The sequence below is a fragment of the Mus musculus genome, chromosome 7 (assembly GCF_000001635.26).
Source record: "Mus musculus strain C57BL/6J chromosome 7, GRCm38.p6 C57BL/6J".
Taxonomy (NCBI): Eukaryota; Metazoa; Chordata; class Mammalia; order Rodentia; family Muridae; genus Mus; species Mus musculus.
The window spans coordinates 4,426,148-4,452,862 of record NC_000073.6 but is presented as its reverse complement, the minus strand read 5'-3'; the positions used below and the strand labels follow the sequence as shown (position 1 = coordinate 4,452,862).

General features: G+C 46.9%; 1 protein-coding gene across 10 annotated transcripts in view; it reads left to right on the top strand.

The window, feature by feature from the left end:
* The window catches only part of Rdh13 (retinol dehydrogenase 13 (all-trans and 9-cis)), a 45,616-nt gene that overhangs the window by 18,418 nt on the left and 483 nt on the right, over positions 1-26,715 (top strand). The window contains exons 2-9 of one of the 10 annotated variants that reach the window (XM_011250412.3): positions 6,212-7,416; positions 7,664-7,885; positions 8,542-8,660; positions 10,114-10,269; positions 17,765-17,869; positions 21,229-21,441; positions 22,368-22,469; positions 25,061-26,715. The exon at positions 25,061-26,715 is cut by the window's right edge and continues 481 nt beyond it. In XM_011250412.3, the coding sequence (XP_011248714.1) occupies positions 7,881-7,885; positions 8,542-8,660; positions 10,114-10,269; positions 17,765-17,869; positions 21,229-21,441; positions 22,368-22,469; positions 25,061-25,305 (945 nt within the window). In that variant the 5' untranslated portion in view covers positions 6,212-7,416; positions 7,664-7,880 and the 3' untranslated portion in view covers positions 25,306-26,715. Of the gene's footprint in view, positions 1-6,211; positions 7,450-7,663; positions 7,886-8,541; positions 8,661-9,091; positions 9,127-10,113; positions 10,270-17,764; positions 17,870-21,228; positions 21,442-22,367; positions 22,470-25,060 lie in introns of those variants that run through there. The other 9 variants (XM_030241978.1, XM_030241981.1, XM_030241976.1 and 6 more) reach the window with 9 other exon arrangements.

Sequence of the window (26,715 nt, the reverse complement as noted above, 5' to 3'; positions counted from 1 at the left end):
AGCAGGTTGGTGGCAGGAACTGTTTGTTATTTGGGAGGGACAGAAGGTGAGGCCTGACTGAAACTGGAAGACTTGGCCTTCCCAGGAGGCCGGTAGCAGTGAGCAGTGGGGGTGGCCAGACCTCAGTGTGGGTGTGGCTTGGAGCAATTGTGAGAGCTCTTCTTTTGTTTTGTTTTTTTTGTTTGTTTGTTTGCTTTTTTTAAATTAAATTAATTTTTAAAAACTTATTCACTTTATATCCTGTTCACTGCCTCTTCTTTTAGAACTCCTGACTTTCAGTTTCTTCCTCTCTAAAATGGGTGTAATTTCTAGCAACTGCCTCCACAGCTGCTAGGAGGGCCTCCCTGTGTGATTGATAAGACAGGTCAACAGCTTGGGTCATGGCTAACTAAGTGCTGGGTCAATGACAAAAAGCCAGCAGCAAACAATTCAGTAGCCAAGATGACATGAAGTGAATGAAAAGGTTCTGTGGGCAGGCAGTTCAGCCTTCTGCTACCTGCTTTAATGGTTCCAGCCTCAGTTTCCCCTCTTGCTCTCTCCCTTTCCTTCATTTTCTCCTTCCTTTTTGTTTTCTTCCTCCCTCCCTCCCTCCCTCCCTCCCTTCCTTCCTTCCTTCCTTCCTTCCTTTTTTTTTTTTAGACCAAGTCTCTAGCCCAGACTGACCTCAAGTTTGCTGTGTAGTTGAAAATGAAATTGAACTTCCTATCCTCCTACTTCTACCTTCCTAGCACTTGGATTGCATGGGTGAACCGCCATGCCTGGCATGTGCAGTGCTGGGCCCATACCTAGGACCTCATACATGCTAGACAGGTACTTTGCAACCTTAGGCCCCTGATCTGAATTTCTTTTTAAAGACTTTTAAAATTAACTCTTTGATAATGTTATACACATTTCGATCACACTTACCCCCAATCCTGCCTAGATGCACCTGTCCTTCTCTATCCCCTGGACTTTATGATCTTCTTTCCCCCACCCATCGGGTCAGCTTCATGCTACCAAGTATTCTTGGATGTGTGGCCTTCTACTGGAATGTGGTTGCCTGACTCTCCCTGTCCCCGTCCATCAATTGCCAATAGTTCCTCCTCCAGGATGGGACTTCATACCCATCTCCTGTACTCACTCTGCTATTTGGACTGGCTTGAACTTACATGGGTCTTGGGCATGCTGTCATAATCACAGTGAGTTCATACATGCAACTTACCTGCCCAGACATCCACAGCCTCTGGGACTTACACTCTTGGGGGTGGGGGGACCACTTTTCAACAATGATCCCTGAGGCTGAGGAGGAGGTGGCATGACACAGATGTCCCAGTTACGGCTGAGCTCTCTGTAGTCTCCTAGTCTTTGCACCTTGACCAGTTGTGAGTCTCTACTGCAAATAGAAGTTTCTCTGTTGAGAGTTGAGAGATGCATTCTGTGTCTCCATATTATCTCTGAATTTTTGTTTGTTTGTTTGTTTGGCTGACCTCCAACTCACAGAGATCTGACTATCTCTGCCTCCCGAGTGCTGAGATTAAAGACATGTGCCACCACCCCTAGCCTGTGCTCTGAATTTTTTTATGGCTACTCATCCAAGATGTTCCCTCTCCAAGTGTTTATTAAGCATTTATTCTATGCCAGGTATTGTGGTATGTTTCAGGGATAGAGATTTAAATGAAACTGCACAGAGCGGCTCTCCTTAAGTTCAATGCTGGCAGGAGACACCTGCACATTCAGAAAACTCCAGATCTTATCATGCAGCTCAGAACACGACTTGAAATTTATAAAGCATTTGTTTCTAGAATTTTCCATTTGGTGTTTTGAGCCAAAGATTAATCTTGTGTGTCTGAAGCTGTGGAAGGCACGTCTGTGGGCAGGGAATGCACTACTGCATAGCTTTCATCTGGGACTGAAGACAGCTGCTCCACTGCTGCCATCACAACTGTCCTCCAGCCAGCAGGAAGGAAGGAGGAGGAAGAGAAGGAGGAAGAGGAAGAGGAGGAGGAGGGGGAGGAAGGGTGGGTACCGTTCCAGTGCTAGGTCTAGTACCATGAGCAAGGAGGGAAGAATAGATCCTGGGGTACAGCTAAACACATGTGGAGGTAGCTGATGCTGGAGCTGTTGCTCCTCTTCAGTCTATAGTCTGAATCTGAGCCTGAAAAAAAGCAGTTATGACAAATACACACACACACACACACACACACACACACACACACACACACACACACACACACATACACACACACACACACACACAGAGAGAGAGAGAGAGAGAGAGAGAGAGAGACATGAAAACAAAAAGCAAAGTGAGCAAACAAACACCTCCCCAGTCATGAAAACAGTCACCTTGCTCATGACCTTTCATTTCTCTGTGGCTCCCCAATACCCTCCAAGCCACAGACAAGCTTTGCAACCTGGCCTTAAAGTCATAATCTAGGTCCTTTTTTTGAGGACTGCAGACTCATCTCTTCCATCTATGCAATGTCACCCCAAAATCAAGCTGCCACCTCCTCCCCACTTTAGATGCATCTCTGCCTTCTGCTTCTTGCCTAGTTCTTCTCACATTTGGAAGCACCCTTCCTGGCCAGCGGTGTGTCCTGCCTCCCTGCCCAGGCCTCCTCTGCCCTCTCCAGGGTTGCCTCCAGCCTATCTTTGCCCAGGCTCTGTGGTCCTGGCAGGCAACATCACCAACTCTCCTTTTTTTTTTTTTTTGTCTTTCTTCTTTCCATCCCCAGTCCTCCTTTCTCACCCAGCCTTGGTTCCTCCATCTCTCGCCTCTCTTCTCTTCTCTGGGTTATTGGAACATGAGTGGAGTGCTTGGTGTGTGGTATGTTAGATTTACGAGGCAGCTTAAAGAGACAGGGTACTGGCCTCGACAGACTGGACTGTTTATTTCTAACAGTCAGGGGCTGATACATCAGAAAAGGGGTCTGCCAAAAAAGGGAAGGGATACTTGGAGTTTATATGGGAGGTTTGGAACATGGGACGTTAACACAGCTTCAGGTAGCCAAATGCTAAGTCTGCAATTCCTCCTGGAATTGTTTGTCCAGACAAGGCTATTTTATGTTTAGAAGCCGCCTTGCCCCAGCTATCAGGATGTGGATCATAGTGGGAGACTGAGTTTGGCAACTCAGTGATGGGAAAGGGGTTGGAGTTTCAACATAGGACCTTTGTCTGGGTCTGACAGAGTTTGCTCAAGGTTTATTCTAACAAGATGTACTGATAAACAGAATATGTGTTTTACCAGCTGTGGCCATGTAACAAATGACTTCATTATCCAGTAGCTTCAAACAAGGGCCTCTCTGGGAGCTGAGGATCTAGCTCAGTTGGTAGATTGCTTGTCTACCATTCATGAACAAAGCCATGGGTTTGATTCCCAGTACTGTGTTAAATAGGTAAGTTTTCCTAGCACTTAGAATGCTCAGTCAGGAACCACAGTGTTAGCATGTTAACGTTTCTTCTAGGCTCCACCCAGCAGTTACCTAGCAACAGTCAGGTATGAGAGCCTGGCTTCCTATAAAAAGACTGGGCTTTCTGGAGCTCTGACTCCTACTTCTGATCTCTCCCCCTGACCCCTTCCCCCATTCTCTCGACATGTGTTCTTGGTCAGCCTCTCCCTTCCCCTTCCCTTCCCCCTCCCCCTCCTTCTCTCCTCCTCCTCCTCTTCCTCCTCCTCCTCCCTCTCTCTTTCCTCTCTGCTCTTTTTATCTGTCTCTACTCCTTTCTCAACTCCCCTTCTCATGCCCCCAAATAAACTCTATTTTATACTAGACCCATTGTATGGCTGGTACCTCAAGGGGTGGGGATGCCTCAGCATGGGCCTGCTGAGGCACCCCCTCCTGCTGCATCATACCTTGTTTTACAAAACATATCACCCAGCACTGTACAAACCAAATGTGGTGGGTAGAGTGGGGTGGAGGCAGGAGAATTGGGAGTTCAGGGTCATCCTCAGCTACACAGGGAGTCTGAGCCACACTTTCAAAAACAAGGGTTGGAGGTGGAGGGAGGAAGAAAGGAAAGAAGGGAGGGAGGGAGGGAGGGAGGGAGAGAGAGAGAGAGAGAGAGAGAGAGAGAGAGAGAGAGAGAGAGAGAGAGAGAGAGAAAGGTAGGGAGGAAGTGAGGGAGGGGAGGAGGGACTGAGAGAGACCTTTTCTGGATGTCTTGAAACTTCTGCCCTGGGAAATCAGAGGACCCTATGGAGGACTACTCTCAGCACCTGGGACAGCACCCAGTGTGCACCATTTTTTTTTTTTCTTGACAATATCAATCTTGGCAAAGGGTGCAGAGTCAACCTGAAGTGCACAGAGACATTCCACCCACCTTGGGTGTGTCTCGGAATTGGACAGGAGGTCTTCAAAAGCAGAACTTTGCTTGCATCTTCCTCTTTGTAATAACCGCGTTCTAGGCAGCCCATGTTCTGGAACTCACTATGGAACAGGTTCTTGTAACAAATGCCTTCTTGACATTTTCTTTTTTTCCAAATTGCATGGTAGGGGCTGGCAAACTGTCTCTCTGCTTGTTTTCCACATAAAGCTTTATTGCAACATAGATGCAGTGGTTTGTTTGTGCATCGTCTGTGTCTGCTTCCTGCTTCTGTGGAGGAGTGGCTGCAATCCCAGGGCAGTTGAGAGGACTAAGAGCATTCTCAGTAGGAGTCTGTTCTAGGAGTAGATGATTTTAGGCTGAATGCACTCAAGGTTGTCCTCAACTACATAGTGAGTTAGAGACCAGCCTAGACTACAAGAGGCCCTGTTTCCAAACAAACAAACAAAACAAAAAATGTAGCACCCACTGTGGTTTTTCTGCTTGTCTTCTTCTTACCATTTTAGTCAGATGAAACACCATGATCAAAGCAAGTTGAAGAAGAAAGGATTTATTGACTTACATGTCCATATCATGTTCATCATCATAGGAAGTCAAGACAGGAACTCAAACGGGGCAGGAACCGGGAGGGAGGAGCTGATGCAGAGGCCGTGAAGGAGTGCTGCTGGCTGGTGTGCTCTCAACATTCTTATCTTCTAAGCTTCCACAGAGCAGCCCACTAAGCTCTCAACACTCAAAGGCCCAGAGTTCCAAGGTTCTTTCACAATCCTCCCTGAAACACATGGTCAGGTCTGTCACAGCAACACCCAACTCCAGGTGCCAATTTTCCAACCACGGTCTTTCCAAGTCCATTGTTTCACTGTCATTGGAGTGTCATTCTTCAGGATTCTGGTACACACTGAAGACCAGCCTCTTGGACTGAACAACTACTGAATTCTTTGGTCATTGGTAGACAGCCATTGTTGGACTAGCTGGATCACAGCCTGTAATCCTTTCTAATTATCCTCTTCCTCCCCAACTCGCTTTTGGTCATGGTGTTTTATCATAGCAATAGTAACCCTAACTAGGACACCTCCTCACATTTGTGGTAGATGAAGGCTCTCAGACATTTGAAAAACACTCTTTTTAAATGAAAAGTTATTTATTTATCTTATGTGTGAATGTTGTACCTGCTTGAGTTGTCTCTGAGCCATTTTTGTGCAGTGCCTGGGAAGGCCAGAAGAGGGCGTCTGAATCCCTGAAACTGGAGTTAGACATGGTTGTTGGGTGCTGGGGTCCTCTGCAGCAGCAGCAAGTGCCACTGACCTACCTTTCCAGTCCCAGGAGAATCAGCCTTTACTGTTACTGTCAGGGAAACTGTGTGGTAAGGATTGAATTCAGTAGCTGTGCTTGGAACACAAGAGGTGTTAAGTAAGTTGCAAGAAGTTGTGAGTGAGCACTCACAAGTGCACACTAAGGCCAGTTGTTCTTTTTTTCTTTTGGAATGACCAATCATTTCCTAAGTATAACTTCTTACAAAGGGAATGTCTGGGTCAATAGTATACACGGATCATCCTGTGACAGGTGTCTGACTAGACTTTCAGGAACACCAGATAATTGACTCCCACCAACAGGGAGTTTCCCCTGATCCTTGCCAACACTGAATATTTATTATAATGTTGCCAATCTGATAATTGAAAAATATTTATCTCCTTGTCACCTTCATGAAGACAAACAGGTGTCAAGTGTGCTGACATTTTCTAGTGACAGGATGTATTTGTCCACTGTCTATAGCCTTTTTCCTAACTTCCTTTCTTTTCCTTCCTTCCTTCCTTCCTTCCTTCCTTCCTTCCTTCCTTCCTTCCTTCCTTCCTTCTGTCCGTTCGTCTGTTTGTCTGTCTGTCTTCCTTTCCTCCTCTCCTGCTTCTAGACACTAACACTTTAGTATGTTTTAAATATATTATTCTTTCCTTTTGGTGTATAAGTGTGTGGACACATACATGCCGTGGTGGAAGGTCAGAGGACAACTTTTGGGAGTTGATTTTATCTTTCCACCATGTTCTAGGAATCAAACACAAGTTGCAAAGCTTGTATGACAAGTGTCTCTACCCCATGCACCATCTCACTGTTGTTTTAAAGCCAGTATCCTTCTTTTCCTTCAAATCCAATGGTCCAGGTCTCAGTTTCCTCCCTCAGATCCAAAGCCCACACCCCAGACTTCCACTCTTAAACACAAGAGTCCAAATCCTACCCTTCTCCCTCAGACTCAGGAATCTATACTTCACCCTCCTCCCTCAGACCCAGGGGTCCAGGTCCCAGCCTTCTTCCCTCCTTCACAAGGCCTACACAGAAAGTGCTACCATTAACTATTATTTAGAGGAGAAAAACCATGGTTCATTCTACAGGGTCTCGATGTCTGGAAATGGAAATGCTTGGTACCAAACTATCTATCTATCTACTTTATTTATTTTCTTCCTCCCAGATAGTATTCTTCTGCATGGATCTGGCTTCCTAGAACTCCCTCTGTAGAACAGGCTGGCCACAAACTTATGGGTTTGCCTGCTCCTGTCTCCGTAATGCTGGGATTAAACGCGAGCACCACTACCACCCAGCTACTATTTTTTTTATTTCTTCCTTCTTTCCTTCCTTCTTTCCTTCCTTCCTTCCTTCCTTCCTTCCTTCCTTCCTTCCTTCCTCCCTCCCTCCCTCCCTCCCTCCCTCCCTCCCCCCCTCTTTCTCTCTCTCTCTCTCTCTCTCTCTCTTTTTCTTCCCGAACTTCAGGACGCCCTTGGATTGGTTGAGTGTGATGACATTTGATCTGGTAGCTGACACGCCTGTCAACCTCGGCCGCATTCCATCTCCAGAAACTACGTTTCCCAGCATTAAGTGCGCCATGGGCCTACTTCCTAAAGCCCCGCCTCCACATCTGGTCACTCCCCATAGCCGGGTTCTGGTGGCTGTGTGATTCCACGTTCACGCTACTCGAGCGCACGTGGGTTCCTGGGCAGCGCGTTCGTCCGCGGAGTGGCCTGGAGTGCAGACCCACGGACACCCTTTTCCCCAGCCTGGGATGAGCCGCTTTCTGCTGCCGGTGTCCGTAGTGGGCACGGTGATCGGCGGCACCGTGCTGCTCAAGTGAGTCTGCGCGTCTTCTCTGCGCGCTTGGTGGTAGGTTTGCGACAGGGGAATGCCAAACAAGGCCAGAGAAGTATCCCTTGTCCTAAGTCCTCGGACGAATTCTTCCCGCTCACTAGTATGGCTTTTCCGGGAGAGGAGGGCGGGTCACCTCTTCAAGGTCACCTAGGGAGAAGGGGTGGAGCATGGATCTTGTGCTCATTTTATCTCTGGACCACTCCTTCTCTACCCTTTCCTCTTTGCCCAGCCTGTTTGCCTCCCCTTCCTTCCTTTCTTCCCTTTCCTCTCCTCCCCCGTCCTTCTTTCCTTCCTTGCGTTTTTCAGACTGGGTCTCACCATGAAGCCTTGGCTGGCCTGGAACTCGTTATATTGACCAGGCTGATTTTGAATTCACGAGAGATCTGCCTCTGCCTCCTGAGTGCTGGGACCAAGGACATGCGTGTCTGTCACCGCTAACAGCTTACATGAGGTGTTTCCCTCCCCGCCCCCCCCCCCCCCGCATGTATGCATATGCTATGCTTTCGGAGGTTAAAAGAAGATGTTAGATCCCGTGGAACTGGAGTTATTGTGAGTCACCGTGTGGGGTGCTGGGAGCTGATCCTGGGTCCTCTGTAAGAGCAGCAGTGCTCTTACTGCTGAGACATCTCTCCAGCTTCTTGATGTATACACACCCGCTTCCCAATCATTGTTCTCCAACTTCCATGGACCCCTTCTGACACATGCTCCTTCCAACGTCATGCATTCTGTCTGTCTGTCTGTCTATCCATCCATCCATCTATAGACAAGGCAGCATGTAGCCTAGGCTGGCCTTGAGCTTGCTCTGTAGTCGAGGATGATGACCTTAAATTCCTGGTATTCCTGCCATTGCCTCCTGAGTACTGGGCTTGCAAGTGTGTACCACCACTTCTGGCTATTGTCTTTTGTTTTTATAAAAGTATGAATAAATGATTGTTACCTCTTGGAGATGTTCCAACGTATAATCCTTTTCTGAGGCCATGACGAGGACTCCCGTGTGTTTGGGTGCTTTGGTGATGGATGTGAGCTTACGAGTGCTTTGCCCCAGCTCATAAATCTTGAGGCAGGCACGAGGCAGACAGAACTCACTGTGCTGTTTCTCACCTTCAGGGACTATGTCGCTGGTGGGGCTTGTCCCAGCAAGGCCACCATACCTGGGAAGACTGTTATCGTGACAGGAGCCAACACAGGCATCGGGAAACAAACTGCTTTGGAGCTGGCTAAAAGAGGTAAGAGCAGCCCCTGCTCTGGGGTTTGAAGAGTTATGTGCACACTGTTGTGTGCACAATGTTGTGTATGGCAGCCTTGTTTATAATACCTCGAAGGCAGAAGCATTCCAGGTGTCAATTTGCAGACAAATAAACAGAATACGGCTCATCCATACAGTGGAATATTACTATGCTTTCAAAAGGAAAGGAATTCAGACATGCTTCTGTGTGATGATTCTACAGGATGTTGTGCTAAGTGAATAAAGGCAGACACCACACACACACACACACACACACACACACCCCAACAGCTACATAATTCACATTCTCAAAACTATCCAAAACCAAACCTGTTTTTATTATGTAGTGTGTGTATGTTGGGCTGGAGTGGGTCTGAGTTTGCCATCTGTGTAGACAACCATGGAAGCTGGTTTTCTCCTTCTGCTCTGTAGGTCCTGACATTGAACCCTGGTCCTCAGACTTAGCAGTAAGTGCTGTGGCCTGTTGAGCCAATTGCCAGCCTCAGTATTTGCATATCTTGATATGTTTGCTTTGTGTGTATAGGGGGGAGGTGGGTACACATGTGCATATGCGTGCACATCCTTGTGGAGGACAGAGGATAGCCTCTGGTGGCATTTCTCAGAACAACAGTAGCATATTTCCATACGTCCTTCGAATGTTTTCGTCTTCCCACACGCCTTTAGAATATTTTCATAACAGCTCCTCTTCCCCCAAATCTCCTAGCTCCAGGAAACCTGCATCCTTTCTCTTTGTGGATTTACCTATTCTGGACATTGCATATAAATGAATGCATGTATGAATGTCTGACTCACTGAGTGTAGAGTTTCCAGGTCCATTCACCTTGTCATATGTCAGTACATTACTACAGTTATGGCTGAAGAGTATGCTATGGCCTGGATAGACTGCAGTTGGTTTATGTATTGATTAGTGGGTGGACATTTGCTATTTTGTGTGTGTGTGTTTTGAGGATTGAACCCACGGTGTCTTGTTTGCTAGGCAGGTGGTTTACTACTGAGCCACACCCCAGCCCCTCACTGGGGGATTCTAGGCAGGTGGTCTACCACTGAGCCATGCCCCAGCTTCTCATGTGGGGATTGTGGACTCTACCACTGAGCCACACCCTCAGTTCTTCACTGGGGGATTCGAGGCAGGTGCTCTGCTGCTGAAGTACCTCCTCAGCCCTGTTTTGACTTTTTTGAGACAGGTTCTTACCAAGTTGCCCAGGCAGGTCTTGAACATACTTTGTAACCTAGGCAGGCCTTGAACTTGCAATCCTCTTGCCTCAGCCTCCAGAGTCACTGCCATTCGAGGTCTACATCACCAAGCCTGGGAGTAATTGAGTTCCCATCTTTTGGCTATTGACTATGTTACTGAGAACACTGTGTGCAGGTTTAAGGTGAGTGTATGCTTTGATTTCTGTTGGACAGATGTGTGTTCTCTTTTCCTGTTCCAGGAGGCAACGTCATTCTGGCCTGTCGTGACATGGAGAAGTGCGAGGTGGCTGCAAAGGACATTCGAGGAGAGACCTTGAATCCCCGCGTACGTGCTGAACGCCTAGACTTGGCTTCCCTCAAGTCCATCCGAGAGTTTGCAAGGAAGGTCATTAAAGGTAGGCAAGAGGACATTGACTTTTCCAGCCAAGGTTTGTAGCTTCAGGTTAGCCTCTGAGGTACCTAAAGCCTGTAAGCTCTGGAGCAGAGGCTGGCCAACGGCGTCCGCTGGCTAAATGTAGCTGCTACCTGGCTTTCGGTTCTCTTCATAAGATCAGCTAGCTGTGCCTGCTTGTGAGAGTCCATCATGATCTGGCTTGTGGACTGTTGACGTTCTCTCAGAGTTGGAGGGAGCAGTGCTTTGAGTGAGAATAACCTACACAGGCCCGTGTGTCTGAATGCTGGTGTCCAGTTCTTAGGACTGTTTGAGAAGGATTTGGAGGTGTGGCCTTGCTGGAGTGTCATTGAGCGTGAACTTTGAGGTTTTAGAAGCCTACAGCATTCTCAGTTAGCTTTCTCTTGCCTCGTGTGTATGGATCAGATAGAAGCTCTCAGCTATTGACCCAGCCCCATACCTGTCTGTCTGCTGCCATGCTCCTCACTTTGGTGGCCATGAACACTGATGCTGTGAAACTGTAAACCTCCAATAAATTGTAAGTTGCCATGGTTATGGTGATATTTTATCTTAAAGATATGTATGTATGTATGTATGTATGTGAATGTGTATATATTTATGAATGAATATGTCTATACACACACACACACACACACACACACACACACACACACACACACTCTACAAGGAATTGGCTCACCTAGTTGTAGAGCTGACAAGACCCAGAGCTCGCAGCTTAGAGACCCAGGACCTGCAGGTCCTATGCAGAGGTTTGAGGTTCCAGACTGGATTGAGTTTAAAGTCAGAAGAGAGTTGATGTTCGAGCTTGAAGGCCTTTGGGGGGAAGAAGTCTCCCTGCTCTGCAGAGGGTCACTTTTGTTGTGGTCGGGGCTTCTGAAGATTGGATGAGTCAAGGCATGGCATATACACCTCCCCTTACCACTTTAAAAAGAAAATGAAAAGATGAACATTTTTATTAATTTACTTTTTTGAGACTGGGTCTTACTGTGTAGCTCTGGCAGGCCTGGGACTGTCTATGTAGATGGGTTGGCCTGGAACTCACAGAGATCCACCTGCCCCTGTCTCTTGAGTGCCAGGATTAAAGGCATGCACCACCGTACCTGTCCCTGTCCCCATCTTAACTCATTATGTTACACACGATATCTCAGTAGTCAGGAGTTCAACATGCTTCTTGAAAAGGCTTTTTTTTTCTTTTGAGACAGGGTCTTATGTATTATCTAAACTGCTCTTAAACTCAAAATCCTCCTGCCACAGAGTCCTGAGAGCTGAGCTTACAAGTGTGCACTACTGTGCCATAGCACTTAGGACCTTGTGAATGCTAGGTTAAAGACTGCTGCTGAGCCACACCCTCAGCCCGTTACTAGTTAACTCTAGGCAGGCACTCTACCATTAAGCCACACCCCCAGCCCCCCAGTAGGGGATTTTAGGCAATGCCCTGCTGCTTTCTCACCTGGAGACTCTAGGCAAATGCTTTACCCCTGAGCTCCATTCTCACTTAGCCCCATGACATCTTTTTGGGAGTTCATCGCAGAGTAGATCCTGACTGTGCAGGATGAAGGATGGACCAAGTGGTGGGGATGTGTTACAGTGATTAGAAACACAGCATCTACAGTGTGATTGGGAGACAGGAGTCAAATGGAGAACCAAGAGTCGGATCTGGGGAGTGGGACACCGTGCTGCCGTGTAGCAATTCGCAAGGCTAGCAGCTGGATGAGGTTGCGCTTATTTCAGAACTGGGTCTGAAGTTGAAGGGTAATGGAGAAGGCAGGACACCGACTCATCCTTGCTCCCAGCCTTTCTGGTGATGTGAGGGCAGTGACGATGAGTCAGAAGCGCTCTATGCATTAGGTCACATGATGATGTGTGTGCTGCTCGAGGGCAGTGCCTGGGGCTTTCTTGTGAGTGCCCTTGGATAATCCCAGGGCTCATCTGGCAAATTCTGTATTTCTGTCACAATGAGGGGTGACAACCTTTTAGGTGATGTCAAACTGTCACGTATCAGTATTTTGAATAGGGCCATAGCTCCATCTTTTTAAAAAAGATTTATTTATTATATGTAAGTACACTGTAGCTGTCTTCAGACACTCCATCTCATTACAGATGGTTGTGAGCCACCATGTGGTTGCTGGTATTTGAACTCAGGACCTCTGGTAGAGCAGTCAGTGCTCTTAACTGCTGAGCCATCTCTCCAGCCCCATAGCTCCATCTTGAAGCAACTGCCAGGAAGTACAAAGTGTGTTCCTTATTTTAATTGATTTATTAAAAATTATTTATGTGTTGTGGGCAGTGGTGGAGTGTGCCTTTAATCACCCCTGCACCTAGGAGGCAGAGGCAGGAGAATCTCTTTAAGTTTGGGGACAGCCTGGTCTACAGTGTGAGTTCTAGGACACCCAAGGCTACACAGAGAAACCCTGTCTTGAAAAAAACAAACAAAAGAAAAAAGAAAAAAAATTATTTATGTGTATAGGTACACACATGTATGTGCAGCACTCATGTACAGTGCTTGCAGAGGCCAGAAGAGGCCTCTGGGACTGTACGGATGACTGTGAGCCAGCATGTGGGAGCTGAGAATCAAACCCAGGTCCTCTGGAAGAGCTGCCAGTGCTCTCAACCTCTGAGCCACCTCTCCAGCCATGTGTTAACTTTTTAAGTTATATTTACTGTAATTATCTATCTATCTATCTATCTATCTATCCATCTATCCATCTCCATCCACCCATGTATCCATCTGTCAGTGGTTGTATGTATGTATGTATGTATGTATGTATCTATCTATCTATCTATCTATCTATCTATCTATCATGTATATATTTATCATCTGTGTATCTGTGTATATGTGTATCATGTATGTATATATGTATGTATGTATCTATCATCTATGTATCTGTAGATCTATGTATTTATCCATCATGTATGTATGTATTGTCTATCATCTATGTATTTATCTATGTATCTGTCTATCTATCTATCTATCTACCTACCTATCTATCATGTATCTATCTACCTACCTATCATGTATGTATATTTTTATCATCTATCATCTGTGTTTCTGTATCTATCTACCATGCATCTATCTATCTATCTATCTATCTATCATCCATCTAGCATTTGTGGGTGTAGATGTTTCACAGCACACATATGGAGATCAGAGACAATTTGCAGGAGCAGTCAGTGCATGCGTGCATGTGTGCACATGTGTGCATACATTTACCACAGTGTATGTGTGGAGGTCAGAGGGGTTGGTTCTTTGCTTCCATCATGTGGCTTTGGGGCTTGAACTCAGGAAGTCAGTCTTGGCAGCAAGTGCCTTTCCCTCCTTAGCCATCTGTCTCCATTGCCCTTTTTAAAACTTTTGAGACTGGCTCGGAGCTGTGCTGTATAGTCAGTGTCCTGAATAGCTACGATTACCACCCTTCAGCAATCACTTCTGGCTTTTTTCTTGATATATATGTTTTACATTATTTATCGTGTGTGTGTGTGTGTGTGTGTGTGTGTGTGTGTGTGTGTCTGTCCGCTTGTGCCATGGTGTCGGCAAGCGCCTTTGCTCTCTGAACCATTCTCCAGCCCATTTTTTCCCAGAACAGCTACCTCTGGTGAGTTCTTTGTAAAAAACGTTTCATTACTTTTAATTCTGTGTATCTCTATGGGTCTGTGAACATGGGTGTTTTGGATCCCTCTCCTGTGTAGCGGGGGTTGCAGGAGGTTGTAAACTGCCTGATGTGGGTGCTTGGAACCTCTGCAAGAGCAGTGTGTACTCTCAGCTACCAAGCCATCTCTAGTCCAAGAGAGTTTATTTTTATTTTTTAAAAATGAAAGCACTTATTAGCCTGAGAAACCATCTATGGTCAGAATTTATTTATTGATGAAGTAGGATAGTTCTCTTTTGAGTGTGTTTGGTTTTCAGTCTTGCTGGAATATCCATTTCAGGAAGGCGGTAACCTCAACTCTCCTGTCCACCCTGTATTTCCAGTGTCCAATAATAGGTGCTTAGAAAATACTTGTTGATTAACTAGTAATTACATGGTTCTACCAGGCAGGTACTAATATCCATTTTTATTTTTTTTTATTTTTTTAGATTTTGTTTATTTAGTTATTCTGCCTGGATATATGCCTGCAGGCCAGAAGAGGCTCGTTACAGGTGATCACGAGCCACCATGTGGTTGGTAGGAATTGAACTCAAGTCCTCTGGAAGAACAGACAGTGCTCTTAACCTCTGAGCCATGTCTCCAGCCCCCCTTTATAAAGGTTTTATTTATTTTATTTGTATGAGAACACTGAAGCTGTGTTTAGACACACAGGAAGAGGGCATCAGATCCCAGATGGTTGAGAGACACCATGTGGTTGCTGGGAATTGAACTCAGGACCTCTGGAAGAGCAGTCAGTGCTGTTAATCACCGAGCCATCTCTTCAGCTCTGTTATCCTTTTTAATAAAGGAAGAAACTGAGTCTCAGAGAAGCAATGTGAACTGGCCAGTGTCAAAAATCCAGTCAGGTTTTTTTTTTTTTTTTTCCAGACAGAGTCTCACTCTGTAGCCTAGGCTGGCCAGGATTATAGGCTGAGCCACCATATCAGGCTTCAGAGCTAAGATTTGAACTCTTGTCTGCCTGGTTGCAGATAGGATGTGCCTCCATCCCTCCCCACATCCCCACGCCAACTGGGAATCAAACCTGGGACTTTGTCCATGGGTGGTAGTTGGTTCTAGAATCTCCTGGGAGATAAACTCCTGGGCTCGTCTGTCAGGGAGTTTCCAAATGCAGTTAATTGGGATGAGAAGACTGAAGACCTACTCTGACTGGGCAGGGTCATCATCCCATAGGCTGGGTCCCAGGCTGAATTAAAAGGAGAAGCAGTCTCTCTGTGCCAGGATTAAAGACCTGTGCCACTAGGCTCAGCAGTGACTTATTTATTTATTTATTTATTTATTTATTTATTTATTTATTTTTTAGACAGTGGTTCTTTTTTTTTTTTTTAAAGACTTTATTCATTATTTTATTTATTATTATATGTAAGTACACTGTAGCTGTCTTCAGACACACCAAAGGAGGGCATCAGATCTCATTACGGATGGTTGTGAGCCATCATGTGGTTGCTGGGATTTGAACTCAGGACATTCGGAAGAGCAGTCAGTGCTCTTAACCACTGAGCCATCTCTCCAGCCCCTACTTATTTATTTTTGGTTATATTAGTGTGTGTCTGTACGTGTGTCTGTACGGGTGCCTGCAGAGACCAGGACAGGGCAATGGGTACTCTGGAGCTGGAGTTGCAGGAAGCTGGGACTCCTGATGGGTGTGACTGTTGGGAACTGAAGTCCGCTCCTCTGCAAGAGCCAGCCGTATGTGCTTTAAACTCTGAGCCATCTCTCCAGCCCTGAGACAAGGTTTTGCTTTATGACCCTGGCTGGCCTTGAACTTGTAATCCTGCCCCAGCTTCCCTGGTAGCCTGCACTGCCACCTGCGGCTTGGAGCTTGTGTTCGTCATTGGTGCCTTATATTCCACTCACCCACTGGGTGACAAATAAGATCCTGGTCCACATCTCTTCGGTGGAGACACCCAATTCCTTATGTCCGCTGACATTCTCTTGGAAGTGTTATGGCTTCAGTCTGTCGCCATGGGGGAGGCTCTGACTCTTAGGATCTCAGAAGGTGACCTTGTTTGGAGATTGGCTCTTGTAGAGGCTATCAAGTTGAAGTGAGGTCATCAGGATGGGCCCTAGGTCAGTATCCCTGGTGTCCTCATTATGGGAAACTGGGACACAGAGGGCTGTGCACAGAGGGAAGATGATGGGTGGAGTTGGCCATCTACTAGCCAAGGCCTGGGGCAGATTCTCTTCGTCAGCCCCAGCTGGTCTAGCTCTTTCTAAGGTCCTGATCCTGGCTTCTCAGCATCTTGGCCATCCATTTCTGGTTCTTTTAAAGATTTTTTTTTTTTTTTTTTTTTTGGCAGGGGTAGGTTTTTTTAAGACAGCATCTCTCTGTCTATCCTGGAACACACTCTGTAGATCATGCTGGCCTCAAACTCACTGAGATCTTCCTGCCTCTGCCTCCAAGAGTGTTGGGATTAAAGGTGTGCGCCACCACTGCCTTTCTAAGATTTATTTATTTTTATTTGTATGAGTGTTTTGCTTGCGTGTATTTATGTATACCACGTTTGTGCCTGGTACACAAGGAGACTAGAAGAAGGCATTGGATCCCTTAGAACTGGCGTTATGGACAATTGTGAGCTACTGTTTTAGTGAGGGTTTCTGTTGCTGAAATGAAACACGATGACCTAGAGCAATTTGGGGAGGAAAGGGTTTATTTGGCTTATATTTCAACATTGAAGGAAGTCAGGACAGTAGCTCAAACAGGGCAGGGACCTGGAGGTAGGAGGAACTGATGTAGAGGTCATAGAGGGGTGGTGCTTACTGGCTTGCTCCTCATGGCTTGCTTGGCCTGCTTTCTTATAGAACCCAGGACCACCAACCAACCCAAGGATGGCACCAACCACAGTGGGCTGGGCCTTCTATCAATCACCAATTAAGAAGCCATATCTTATAGAAGCATTTTCTCAACTGAGGTTTCCACCTTTTAGATGATTCTAGCTTGAGTCAAGTTGACATAAAACCACCTAGGGCAGCTACCATATCAGTGCGAGGAACTGAACCCAGGTACTCTTCAAAATCAGCAAGTGGCTTAGCCGCTGAGCCATCTCTCCAGTCCCAATTTCTGTTGTTCAGGTTGCTTGGCTTGTAGCATTTTGTGATGTCAGCCAGACCAAGTGTCCAGGATCCTCTTTAAGAACAATATGCATGCACTACTAACTCCAGTCCCTTTTATGTTCGTTTGAAACAAGGTGTCTAGCCCAGGTTGTCCTTGAACTCCCTGTCTATATAGGATGGCCCCAGCCTTTTAATCCTCTTAGCCTCTTCCCGTATGGATTATTGGTATTTCACAAGAGTTGTTTCATATGGTACTGGGGAAGGGAGCCAGAGCCTGGTGCATGCTACACAAGCAGTAAACTTGAGCTGTATCCCTAGCCCCGAGGACCTCACTCGATCTAGATCATCTCTGTGACAGTCAAGGTTATGTGTTGAACTCCTAGGGATCTGACTCAGTACATGGCTGTGGGAAGATGAGGTAGAGGTTGCTCACATCATGGCTGACTAAGTGAGCAAGCAGAGAGTGGGGCTAGAACTCAGGACACTTTGGTAGTTTCCAAGACCTTCCCCCAGTAACTTCTATCACTCTCACCTTTGGCCTCTTGTCACAGAGCATCCTCCCTCTGTCTCTAGCCTGGCCCTTCTCCCTTAGGAGGAGAGCAACCAACTCTGTTGCATCACAACACATTCCATGATCTTACCTAAGTGGCACCCGATCATCTCTACAAAGATCCACCTTCACAGGCGCCAGGTAGACAGGAACGTGTGTGGGACACTGTCCTACCTTCAGGCAGGGGTGGAGTGCATCTTGATGTATCTGACCTCACCCATGTCTTCTAGAGGAGGAGCGAGTAGACATTCTGGTCAACAACGCAGCCGTGATGCGGTGCCCACACTGGACCACTGAGGATGGCTTTGAGATGCAGTTTGGTGTCAACTACTTGGGTGAGGCCTGGGCTGGTTTTACATGGGATGAGAATTGGTTCTTGATGTGGAGTCACCCACTCTGTGGTGTGTGTGGAATCTTGCTCCATTCTTTTAAAATTTATTAACCTATATGTCTGTACCATAGACTGGGTGAATCCTCATTTCTTTTTCCTTCTACTTTTTAAAAATTACTTTGAGGTCATATAAATGATGGCATTTTCATGCGTGTGTGCCCTCATACCTTGGTCTCGGTTGTTCTTCTCCCCCACTTAGCTTCCCCTCTACCCTTCTCTTTCTTCCCCCAGTTAGTCCCCTTTCATAGTTTTATTTTTGTGGCTGTATAAAACACTCTGGCAGAAAAGCAGCTATGGGAGAAAGGGTTTGTCTGGTTCACAGTTCCAGGTTACAGTCCGTCACTTGAGGAAGTCAAGGCAGCCAAGACCTGCAGTGGCTAGTCACTGCACATCTGCAGTCAAGTGCAGAGAGATGCATGTGTGCATGCTAGTGTTCAGCTAGCTTTCCTCACTCTTAGTACAGGGCTCAAAAGGAGCAAACAGCAAACTCCCGCTTTCAGAGAAGACCTTCCCACAACAGCGATCATAATCAAGATACTCCTACAGACAGGGGCACAGCCAACAGGCCCTATGCGGCTCCACTTTGAGGCTCTGTTTTCAGGCTACATTGTACAAGGTTGACAATGAAAGTGACTACTTTCTCTTGTGTTCTTTCTTTTTCTGTCTGTCTGTCTGCCTGCCTGCCTGCCTGCCTGCCTGCCTTTTCTCTCTCTCCTCTCCCCTCCCCCTCCCCCCACCTCTTTCTTGATTCGTTGCATTTGGGTGTTGCCTGCATGTATGTCTGTGTACCACGTGCATGCCTGGTGCCCTGTGAGGCTGGAATTGGGTATCAGATCCCGTAGGATAGGTTTGTGAGCAGAGCAACCATGTGGGTGCTGGGAATTGAGCCTGAGTCACTTGGGAGAGCAGCCAGTGTTCTTAACTGCTGAGCCATCTCTCCAGCCCTGATTACAATTTTTTATGGCCTCTTATTTCTCCATTGCATGTATCTGTCACAAATGTTTAATTTTTTTATTCTTCAGCCAGGTGGTGGTGTATGTCTTTAATCCTAGCACCAGGGAGACAGAGGCAGGTGGATTATTATTAATTCCTAGGTCAGCATGGTCTACATAGCAAGTTCCAGACTGTTCAAGGCTGTGTATAGTGAGTCCCAGTCTCTCTCTTTTTCTAAAGACTTACTTACTATATATGCAGCATTCTGTCTGCATATATGTCTGCAGGCCAGAAGAGGACACCAGATCTCATTATAGATGGTTATGAGCCACCATGTGGTTATTGAGAATTGAACTCAGGACCTCTGGAAGAGCAGCTAGTGCACTTAACCTCCGAGCCAACTCTCTAGCCCAGGTCCCAGTCTCAAAGAACTAAAAAGATAAAATTAATTTAACTTTGAGAATTTCATAATACATAAAATAAAATGACTTTATCTATCCAGTATTTCTCTCTGACTCTACCCATATCTACTGCATCATGCTCTTGTCCCAATTGCATCTCATTTGAGACCTATGCTGGCCTTGAACTTGTAAAGATGACTGTAAACACCTGTGAACACTTTCTAGGTGCTGGGGTTGTATGTATATGCCATTTAGCCTGGTTTTTGTTTGTTTGTTTGTTTCTCAGAATACAGGGTCTTGGTATCACATTTTCTTTATCTGTTCATCCGTTGATGGTCATCTAGGCTGGCTCCATTTTCTGGCCATTGGACTTATTGCGGTGATAAGCACCCATGAGTAGGTGTCTCTGTGGTCCCTTGAGTTTTTGTCCAGGAGAGGTAGAGCTGGGCCATATGGTAGCCCTGTGTAGAAAAGTCTCCAAACTGACTTACATAGTGGTTTCACCAGTGTACTGTCCACAAGCAGTGAGTAAGGGCTCCTCTTTCCACACGTCCTTGCCAGCACTTGTCAGTTATTTTCTTAGTGATGGCCTGGGTTGAGATGAAATCTCAGAGTAGTTTCCCTGATAGCTAAAGAGACAGAAAACATTTTAAAATATTTGCTGGCCATTTGTATTTCTTTAGTTGAGAACTGTCTGTTCAGTTCATGAGCCTATTTATTAATTGGATGATTTTTTTCCTTAAACTTTTGAATTCTTCCCAAATCCTCATTCTTGCTGATAGAAGGCAAGAAGAAAGGAAGGAAGGCTATGAAAGGGAAGCTATCATTTCACCACCAGAAGTAGCTATGATTAAAACAAAACAAAACAAACCAAACCAACCTGGGTGTGGTGGTTTTAATGAGCATGGCCCCCATAGACTTATATGTTTGAATGCTTGGTCTCCAGTTAGTGGAACTGTTTGGGAAGGATTAAGAGGTGTGGCCTTGTTGGAGGAGATGTGTCATTGAGGTGTGTGTGTGAAAAACTTTCAGATCTTTCTTTGACACCGTGCCTGACTACCTGCCACCATGATTACCACAAAGTAACTCTCTAAAACTAGTCAAGCCCCCCATTAGATGCTTTCTCTCGTGAGTTGATTTGGTCAGGGTGTACTTTCACAGCAGCAGAACAGTCGCTAAGACACTGGGCTTGGTGTCCTGCGCCTCTCTGAGAGCTTGCTTGGCGGCTTTAGTGGAGGAGCACAGACACTCATCCACTCTTGATGGAAGGTAGAAGGGAATCTCCTTCAACCAAGTGTGCAGCTTCTGGATGTGTGTGAAACACTGGGGGAGGGTAGGGATGCCTGCCGCCCCAGATGGATCAGCTGAGATCAGATGTCAGAGCCAGCTTGCCCTCATATCCTCACTTCCTGCGAGGCCTCACGACCCGAGGTTGATCCCTGAGACCTACATGATAGAAGGCGAAAACCAACTCCTGAAGGGTGGCCTTACCTCCACATGCATGCTGTGACACGTGCTGTGACACATGTGCCCACCCCTACCCTAATAAATTACACTTGGAAAAAAAGAAAAACCAACTGAACCTAAATATAAAGATTTTTTTTCCTCCTCTGAAAACAAAACAACTCCAAACAAAACAACAAAGTGTGTGGTATCTAGAGGAAGAGGAGGATTACACTACTGCTGCGTATGAAAAAATAAAATAGTGGGGCTGGAGAGATAGCTCAGTGGTTAGGGGCACTGGCTGCTCTTGAAAAGGACTTGGGCTTGGTGTTCCTAACACTTACTTGTCATGGTCTCTTACAAACATATGTAACTCTACTTCCAGGGGATCCACTGCCCTCTTGTGGTCTCCACGGGCACTGCATGCATGTTTTGCAGGCACACATACAGACAAAAACACTCATACACATTAAGTAGAGAAAGAATAATTGCCATGAGGAAAAATATTTTCTTGTTCTTCATGTAGGGCATTTTCTATTGACAAATTTGCTGTTGGACAAGCTGAAGGCCTCGGCCCCATCACGCATCATCAATCTCTCGTCCCTGGCTCACGTTGCTGGGCACATAGACTTCGAGGACTTGAACTGGCAGATGAAAAAGTATGACACCAAGGCAGCCTACTGCCAGAGCAAGTTGGCTGTTGTCCTCTTCACCAAGGAGCTGAGCCACCGGCTGCAAGGTGTGTAGATGGTGATCTTTTCTGATCTTCTTCCTTCTTCACTGTGTCTAGGATAGTTCTATAGCCCTGAGCTGGTGATGAAGAGGCAAGTAGTAGCTTTAAACAATGTAGTCAAACGGATGGCACCTGTACCACCATGTCCCCTTCCAGTGCTAGAGACAGACATCACTAATAAATCGTGGTTCTAATGATTGCTCTTTAGTTTCAATCAGCCTGCCTTCATCAGACATGCTGATCTTGCTTTTCTTGGATAGACTTCTAAGCCTCTGGTGCTGAAAATCTGTGGTTGGGGACGGGGAGTGGTTTTGGTCCATAAGGGACATGTGTGAGTGCTTGCAGACATGTGTGTCACAACTGGGTCAGTGTGAGGTTGCTCCCAGCATTAGTGGGTTGAATTCAGGCATCCTCCTAGATGGTTCCCCCCGCCCCCCCCAATTCTTTCCAGTCTCAGGGATTAAAAAAGTTTCCCCCTGACTTCTTGCTTCTCAAGAGTTGTCTGTGACCAGCAAACAGTGCCAGGCACCCTTGGGGGATAGTCACAATTATAATATTTTAAACTCCAGTCCTCTGCTGGAGTCCAGAAATGTGGGTCTATTAGGCCTTCAGGGGAAGCCACACGACAGAGCCACCTTGTCAGGGGAAGCCACTGGAAACTGAGGTTTCAAAGCATGGAGGATAATATGGGCTCCAGCGTGGGAGGCAGCACAGGCTGGGGAAGACCCCGGGTGGAGTGGGGCCACCTAGTCTTTTTTCACTAGTCTTTGTGAGTGCCTGTTTGCAAGTGTGTGTGAGCATGTGCACATGTGTGTGGGGTGTGTGGGTGTAAGTCAGGGGACAGTGTTGGGTGTCATCCACTTGGCTTTTCATTTGAAAAACAACTGAACTATCCCCCCAGCGCTCACCACCGATGTTTCTATTTTTCTCAGGCTCTGGTGTGACGGTCAATGCACTGCACCCTGGTGTGGCCAGGACAGAGCTGGGGCGACATACGGGCATGCACAACTCTGCCTTCTCTGGCTTCATGCTTGGTGAGTCCCTTCCAGCTTGGTGTCCCTCACAGAGCCCTCTCCCTGTGCCCTCTCTCCTGGGGGATCCGAGACTTTTGCTCAGAGCCTGTCACTTTATTTTTTTTGATTATTTTTCTGACTGGGTTTCACTATATATATCTGACTGGCTTAGAACTTGTTATGTAGGTCAGGCTGGCCTTGAACTCACAGAGATCTGTTTTCCTCTGTCTCCTGAGTGTTGGGATTAAATAAATTGCCATCATGTTTGGCAGTTTTGTTTTTCTCAACATGGTCTCATCGAGACTAGACTGGTCTTGAACTTCTGATCTTCCCACCTCCTGAGTGCTAGGGTTACAGGTGTGTGCCACCACACCTGGCTGCTGGCTTTACCTCTCTCATGTCTTCCTTGGGTAGCAGATGGGTCATTGTTCTATGTGGTTCTGGCTTCAGATCAGCCAAAAAATGAGCTAGAGCCCCATTGATGAATAAGAAAACTATCTTGGAGGATATATCTTGACTCCTGGAGTCAGGCTGTGTACTGAGTAACCCTGGCTTCACTCAAAACTAAGTGACTCAGGAAAATGTACCTTCCAGTCTTTTTTTAAAAAAGATTTATTTATTTATTTATTTAATGTATATATATGAGTACACTATAGCTGTACTGATGGTTGTGAGCCATCATGTGGTTGCTGGGAATTTGAACTCAGGACCTCTGCTCGCTCCGGCCTAAAGATTTATTTATTATTATATCTAAGTACACTGTAGCTATCTTCAGACGCACTAGAAAAGGGCGTCAGATCTCATTACGGATGGTTGTGAGCCACCGTGTGGTGACTGGGATTTGAACTCAGGACCTTCGGAAGAGCATCAGTGCTCTTAACCACTGAGCCATCTCTTCAGCCCACACCTCCTAGTTTTAATAGCCTCTTACTGTATAGACCAGATTTTGATCCTCCTGCCTCTACTTCCTGAGTGCTAGGATCACGGACATGCCTCGCCATGCTTGTTGCATTGAGTATTAGTGTCAGGTCCATGATGGGTCTACCCTCACAGTCACTGGGAAAATCAGCCGAGTATGCCCATAAATTGCTCTGCACAGTGTCTGGCCAAGACTCTAGTCTGACCCACAGCCAAACATTAGGTGGAGAGAGCTTCAGTTGAAAAGCGTCATGGGATCACTTCTCTTGAAGCTTGGGAATCCCAGAGAAGAGGGGGAGAAAGAGTTGTAGGAGCCAGCAGGATTGAGAGTACCAGGAGAACACGGCCCACAGAATCAACTAAGTAGGGCTCATTCACAGAGACTGAAGCAGCTATCACCAAGCCTGCACAGGTCTGTGCTAGGTCCTCTGTGTATGCTATGGTTGTGCAGCTCATGTGGAATTGTGCCTAGTCTTAGTGTGTCTTGTTATGCTGTGTTCGGTTGATATTCCTGGGAGGCCCGCTCTTTCCTGAAGGGAAATAGAGGAGGAGTGGATCTGAGGGAGAGGGAAAGCAGGAAGGCAAACTGGGAGAGTGAAGGGAGGAGAGGCTGCGGTTGGGATCAACGGTGTGAGAGAAGAAGTACAAGAATGTAGTCTGAGTCAACAGAGCACTGTGGCAGGCATTCATAATGCCCGAGTCACTTAGTGGGCATGTATTAAGAATTTTAGCGTGAGAAGACCACAGAATCGAGGGCTGGAGATGTCGCTCAGTTGGCGAACTGCTTGGCTATCTTTCTGGAGCCCTGGGGTTGATCTCCAGCACCACATAAAATCAAACACTGGGATTTGCCTCCCAGCACTCTGCACATAGAGGCAGAGGGAAGGAATTTAAGTTCATCTTTGGCTGTATAGGGAGTTGAGGTCAGGGCCAACCTGGACTACACATGCCCTGCCTGAGACACATGCCCTGCCTGAGACACATGCCCTGCCTGAGACACATGCCCTGCCTGAGACACATGCCCTGCCTGAGACACATGCCCCTGCCTGAGACACATGCCCTGCCTGAGACACATGCCCTGCCTGAGACACATGCCCTGCCTGAGACACATGCCCTGCCTGAGACACATGCCCTGCCTGAGACACATGCCCTGCCTGAGACACATGCCCTGCCTGAGACACATGCCCTGCCTGAGACACATGCTCTGCCTGAGACACATGCCCTGCCTGAGACACATGCTCTGCCTGAGACACATGCCCTGCCTGAGACACATGCCCTGCCTGAGACACATGCCCTGCCTGAGACACATGCCCTGCCTGAGACACATGCCCTGCCTGAGACACATGCCCTGCCTGAGACACATGCTCTGCCTGAGACACATGCCCTGCCTGAGAGGAAAAGATTATTTCTAGGAACAATACATAGAATAGAGGAAAATGTGCTTTCATTTTTCTGGGAACACTCAGGGAGGCTTCCTATAGGAGGCCGCTTTTGGATTCATCTCTCCTTTTGGAGGAATTTGTGGGGTGTTGCCTGGGACGGGCCATTTAGGTAGAGAGAACTGCAGACACAAAGGCCTGGAGGTAGGTTCCCTGGGACTTCAGGGCAGCTTCCAGCCTCCAAGGCTGGGTTTTGGGTTCCCTGAGGGTGGAGCAGGGGATTTTTATTTTTGACTGTTCTGTGGTTGATTGTAGGGCCCTTCTTCTGGCTGCTGTTCAAGAGTCCCCAGCTGGCGGCCCAGCCCAGCACATATCTGGCCGTGGCAGAAGAACTGGAGAATGTTTCGGGGAAGTACTTTGATGGACTCAGAGAGAAGGCTCCATCTCCTGAGGCTGAAGATGAGGAAGTAGCCCGCAGACTTTGGACGGAAAGTGCCCGTTTGGTGGGCTTGGCCATGGCTCATGGATCCCCTGGGAGAGGACATGCCATTCCCAGATAACCTTCAGAGACCCAGATGGAGCTGTGTTACCAAGACTGCTGCTGGCCATGCTCTCATCATCCTCTAGGGGCAGTATTGGTACTATTAGAATCTCAAGACTGTGGATGTTGGCTGCCATGTCCTCATCATCCTTTAGGGACAGTGTTGCACTGTTAGAACTCAAGTCTGTGGATGCTGGCTGCTATGCCCTCATCATCCTCTAGGTGGCAATGTTAGTTCTAGCATTTATCGTTAGCTGGCTACATTGAGTTGGACCACAGGTAGGCACTGGCTCAGGGGATGGCAGGTCCATGTACTCTGTTGGTTACTGGGGAGATGGTCCATCAGGTGCCTCCTTTAGGAATCTAAAAGGGGAGGCTGATAGGGGAGACAGTCACTCTGGTTATGGGCAGTGTCCAAAGACAGTGGACACCAAAGCTGCTGTGGTGGACTGATTGGTCTACTGTTAAAGAGCAGGCATAGCTATAGATTTTTGTGGGCCCTTATATACTCCTGCCTCCTCTCTGACTTGGCTGTTGTTCTAGTTTGCTTTCTGTTGCTGTGATAAACACCATGACCAAAATCAACCTGGGGAGAAAAAGGGCTTATTTAACTCACAGGTTATAGTTTATCATGGAAGAGGCAAGCCAGGGCAGGAACTCAGGACAGTAACTTGAAGCAGATACCAATGGAGGTGTGCTCACAGGCATATGTCAGGTACCTTGCTTTTATTTTTATTATTATTATTATTATCTTTTTTTTTTTTTTTTTTTTTTTTACAGAGAGGGTCTCACTTTGTAACCCTGGCCTTCCTGGAACTTGCTATGTAGACTAGGCTGGCCTTGAACTCACAGAGATCTGCCATGCCTGGAATTAAAGGCATGTATTACTATGCCTGTCCCAGGTACCTGTGCAGGCCTACCTGTCCAAGGATGGCACCATCCACAGTGGGCGTCTACCTCCTACATCAGCTAGCAATCAAGAAAATGCTCCACAGACAATCCCTCAGGACAGTCTGGTCTAAGCAGCTCTTCACATGAGGGTCTCTCTCTGTCTTTTACGAATGTCAGGTTGACAACCAAATGAACCAGACAGCTCTTGATTGCAAACTGCAAAGGGTCACTGCTCCCTTAAGGATGGTGTGGGTCTGAAGCTCTCGCCAGACTCAGAAAGGGCAGCCGTGGACACCTTGTGTGCTGGACAGTGGCTGTGATCCAGTGGAAACCCTGGCAGACCCTGTCTTGGTTAGCCCCGAAGTGCTCAGGACAGAGTGGGATGAAAAGCTGCTAGCTGCTGCCACAGAAAACCAGCGTGACCTAGGATCAGGATCTCTCCAATTCCTGTGTAATTTTAACTGTAGACTCTTAAGCTTGTTGTTTGATTACAGTAACATGTTAGGGGTAGTGGCACATATCGGTAACTCCAGCACTT